Raw genomic sequence first — 4,106 nt, 5'->3', positions numbered from 1 at the left:
CCGGTGGGCTCATTCCTGCGATTCCTTTATGCTGCTGATGCTGACATCCCTGCTGGGGTGCTGCCCCAGGTCGGGGCTCTGGCTGCCAGGTTTGTATCATGAGCATATTTTGGATTCCCTGATGCTTTCAGCCACACAGCCCCAAACCTGATAACTTCCATCGCAGTCTTAATGGCTTACAAATTCCTTAGTCCTCTGCTTATATCTTAAATGAAACTCATGCATAAGAACGTTCTACTCTCATTTTTTTTCCCTGAGTCTCTCTTCAGGTTGTATCTGTGTGAGATTTTCTATGTTCAGTATATGCTTAGTAGGCTTTTGCCAAGAGTTTTGTCTTGGAATGGTTTATTGACCACTGATGTTGACGATGATGAGTGTATCTTCTATATGTGATTCTCAAAGCATTGCTCTAATGTGTTGTGTCAGCCCTGCTCCCCGTCATGATCCAAGGCGTGCGCTGAGTAAAGAGTTTGAAATAGGAGCAGTTGCCGAGATACGAGGCAGGAAATAGTTGTGCCTTGCCGAAATGTATGTCCAGAGGTGCCGTGTCATTCCAAAAAGCCGTGAAGTTTGCACATGACAGATATGATCCAGCCATCCCATGGAGCTCTGACCAGTGCCAATGGCAAAGGAGTTTTAGTGTAGTCCTATGGCTGTTTAGTCTTGAATGTGGAAAAAAAGGAGGCAGCCTGATGCTTTCATGGGAGTGACACCTGGAAAAGGGAACTGGGAGTTTCAGGAGTATACTGGATCTTGTACATCTTAGGAAACCACCATCCTCTTGTAAATTCTTTACATGGCTCTTGAGCGATCAGGAAGCCAAATGGTGAAGAAATACTGGAGGAGGAAAATACTAACATTACTATTCTGTCCTTGCAGGTTTGGTGTGAAGGAGCTGATGGCAAAGTGTGAAAATGACACTGGAGAGAGTCAGGGGTCTTCTGGAGTGGATACAGAAGATGATCTTACCTCTGTGAGGGATGACAAAGATTGTGAGGACAGAGCTGAGAACTTTGAAGATCTCTTGAAGTCAATGTGGGTGGGTGAAGATGAGGAAGAATTAGTTATGCTGAACACTGAATGCCAGAAGGAAGAAGACAATGGGGTGGGTGAACAGGAGCTGGAGGAAATCTATGAATTTGCTGCAACTCAGAGGAAGATGGTTCAAGGTGAAACAGAGGCGAGTGAGGGAACAGACTGCAGCATCTGCAGTGATACTGAGGCAGCCCCAGGTATGAACCAACAAAATGAGGAGGAAGAAGCAAAGAGATCTGAATCTATTTCAATAAGCAATGGCTTCAAAGATTTGAGGGACGACAATGATGTGAAAAGAACTAAATATGGCTCGTCTGCAAAAGAAGAGAAAATGCAGAATATAAATAGATGCCAGAGTGTGAATGATCCCCAGGCTGCTTTCGTGCCTCACCACAGTGAACCTCAGAAATGGGACGTAACATCCCATGGTGCTACCGCTAATGAAGGAGAGGCTGTTAGGAGATGTGAAGGTATGAAGGATTCCAAGTCATCTCAGGTCTCGCATGATGAGGTACATCACTGTGAAAAACAGTTTCCTAACTTCCACGGTGATACTAATACAAACAAAAATGATGAACACTTATTTTCTGGAACTCACAGAGATTCCTGTGAGGCTTCCCCAATTAAAAAAGTTACCAAAGAATCAGGAAAGGCCTCTAGTGAAACGAGTGTTGATGTTAATGATTCACCTCTGCACAGCAAGTCACAGAAAGACCTCTGTCTGTGTAGGAACGGTTTTTATGAGAGTCCTCCTCCCAAAGCTTATATGCCCCTTTTTCCTGGTGTTGGCTCTTCACCTGCATTTCCAGAATCAGAGAGAAAGTTTACCAGAGAATGCATGTTGACACCAAACCAAAACCGAAAGGAAAAATCCTTCCCATCTGATGAAGTACACTTTCAGACAGCCAATGAGCTGGATACTGCATCACGAAATGAGAACACAATTTCTCCAGCAGAGCTTCCCCACGTCAATTTAAACAAGCATATGTATGTCCCGGTGTTGTCACCACTGGTCATCAGAACTCGGGATGCTGCAGCTCCTGAGCTGCAGGGGCTCAAGGAGGGTGATGTTATTGTTTTATCATCTGATGAGGAAATGGAGTTACAAGAAGACAAGAAGTTACTGGAGTCAGGCTCTGCTCTGAAGAAAATGGAAATCCCTGTGCAACTGAAGTGTTCGAACATAGGACAAGGTCCTGAGATAGCAGAATCTGAGCATAACTCATCAGTGACTGAAACAGAGCAGAGATCAACCCAGGTGTCATGTGGCGTTGCAGTTACAGTGCATGTAAGTAGTGTTGTAAAGACGTCCACTGAATTGCCTCCCAGCAGACAGACAGACACTTGCATGGAGAGCAAACGGGCTCTAAACTCGAGCCCTGAAAAAAGACTCAACCATGAAATGTCTTTAGGTACAGACAACTCTTGGCTGGTGCCAGACACACCGCTTCTGAGCAAAAGCAGAAGTTTCTCAACACAGACTCAGGTCACAAGTATTGATTCTTTAAAGAATCCGGGGTCTAAACTCAGCACAAAGCACTTAGCAGCAGGTAACGGTAACCACGAGAAGAGTGGAAATTTAATAAAAGTTCATAAAACAACATTGTCAGACAGACATTTGCCCGTGGAGAGCTCAGTGGGTGAAAGGAGCCCTCCCAGCAGCCCAGCAGCAGGATCGTGTTCCAACAACTCCCCACCAGTTTCTGCAGTGGATCCAGTTCTCCTCTCCCCTGGCCACACCAATATAAAAAGCAAATGTGCCAAGATACCATTTGTGTCCAAATCTGTGCCTCTATGCCATGAGCTGTCATTGGAAGACAAAACAAATACCAGTGTGGTTGAAGTAGAGGACAGTGAAAAGGAAATAAGTCTGCCTTCCGTGAGTAGTAGCATCTTGTTTTGTGAAGAGCCCCTGCTCCCAGTTGATGACTGCTGGCAGGTTGAATATCTGTCCCCAGTCAGAGGTAACAGCCGGGACCCCAACCAGGGCAGCCGTGCCAACAGTGCTGCCAGCAGCCCCAGACCCGGCCCTTGGCCTGGGCGCTGGGAGAGCCCAGTCTGCATGCAGGAGATTAAGGGGAGTACCCCTCTTCGAGGAAGTCCTGTTGGCAGAAGGAGGACTTTGCCCTGTCCCGAAAAGAGTCCTATTGAGGCATGTTCTTCGGTGGGCAGTAGACCGAGTTACCTGAACTCCAAACTCTGGGGTGACTGGAATGGAGAAGAAGAGGAAGATGAATTTCCAGAAGTGCTTCCTTTGTCTCAAAGGTTGTTGGCTGCAGCAGGTGCCTGTCGGACAGATCCTGTAAAGACTCCTGGTGAGAGCTTGAGTCGATACTAGCTGTATTAGATTATTAAATTGTTTTCATTTTAAGTGCTTATGCTGATGTACACGAGGGCATCAGGTGTAAGCAGCACAGTGGAGTGGGCACAGAGTTTCCTTTGCTGAGGGTCGCTGGGGCTGGATGCCTGTCCCTGCCCACGCAGAGGCTTCCCACATGCTTTCCCACAGAGCCTTGCTGAGGCAGCACTCTCTTGTGCTGCCCTTCTCTTTGCTAGTTCTGAGCTCTCATGACAGAGCTCTGCGTGCCCAGCACACATCCTTGCATGGTTCCTTCCATCCAAGACCAGTAATTGATCTCGTAGTGTCTAATTAAATATGTTATTAATTATGGCGTACCAAGTGATTAACGGGTGTTTAGAACATGGTGTGTGGGACTGTGCTCCACACTTATCAGTAAATTGGCATTATTAAATTAGTATCCAACTTGGGACTCCAGAAGCTTGACTTGCTCAGTTTCTGCTGCATCAAGTCCCTGATAGGAAATTTCCTTCCTGGGAGAAGATCTACTTTACAGAATCATGTAAACATGTTCTTTTAACTGCCTTGTAAACGTTGCGTGTTCTAACAAAGCCCTGAACAGGCTTCCTATTCAGATATGACATATGCCTTAATATAAGCTATTTTCTGATCTAAAGACAATAAAAAACAAGTATCATAGATTATATATTTTAAAAAAGAAATGTTGACTATTCTGTCCAATATGAAGCTGAGTAATAAAAGCTTTTTTTAA

At 45.5% G+C, this 4,106-nt stretch overlaps 1 protein-coding gene across 1 annotated transcript in view; it reads left to right on the top strand.

Annotated features, from left to right (window-relative positions):
• SLX4 (SLX4 structure-specific endonuclease subunit) overlaps nt 1–4,106 on the top strand; it is a 20,157-nt gene that overhangs the window by 14,106 nt on the left and 1,945 nt on the right. Inside the window, 2 exon segments of the mRNA XM_009875134.1 lie at nt 1–89; nt 880–3,350. The exon segment at nt 1–89 is cut by the window's left edge and continues 96 nt beyond it. Of these exon segments, the coding sequence (XP_009873436.1) occupies nt 1–89; nt 880–3,350 (2,560 nt within the window).

This window comes from Apaloderma vittatum, unplaced genomic scaffold, assembly GCF_000703405.1.
Source record: "Apaloderma vittatum isolate BGI_N311 unplaced genomic scaffold, ASM70340v1 scaffold13118, whole genome shotgun sequence".
NCBI classification, from domain to species: domain Eukaryota; kingdom Metazoa; phylum Chordata; class Aves; order Trogoniformes; family Trogonidae; genus Apaloderma; species Apaloderma vittatum.
This window is presented reverse-complemented; position numbering and strand designations above follow the sequence as displayed.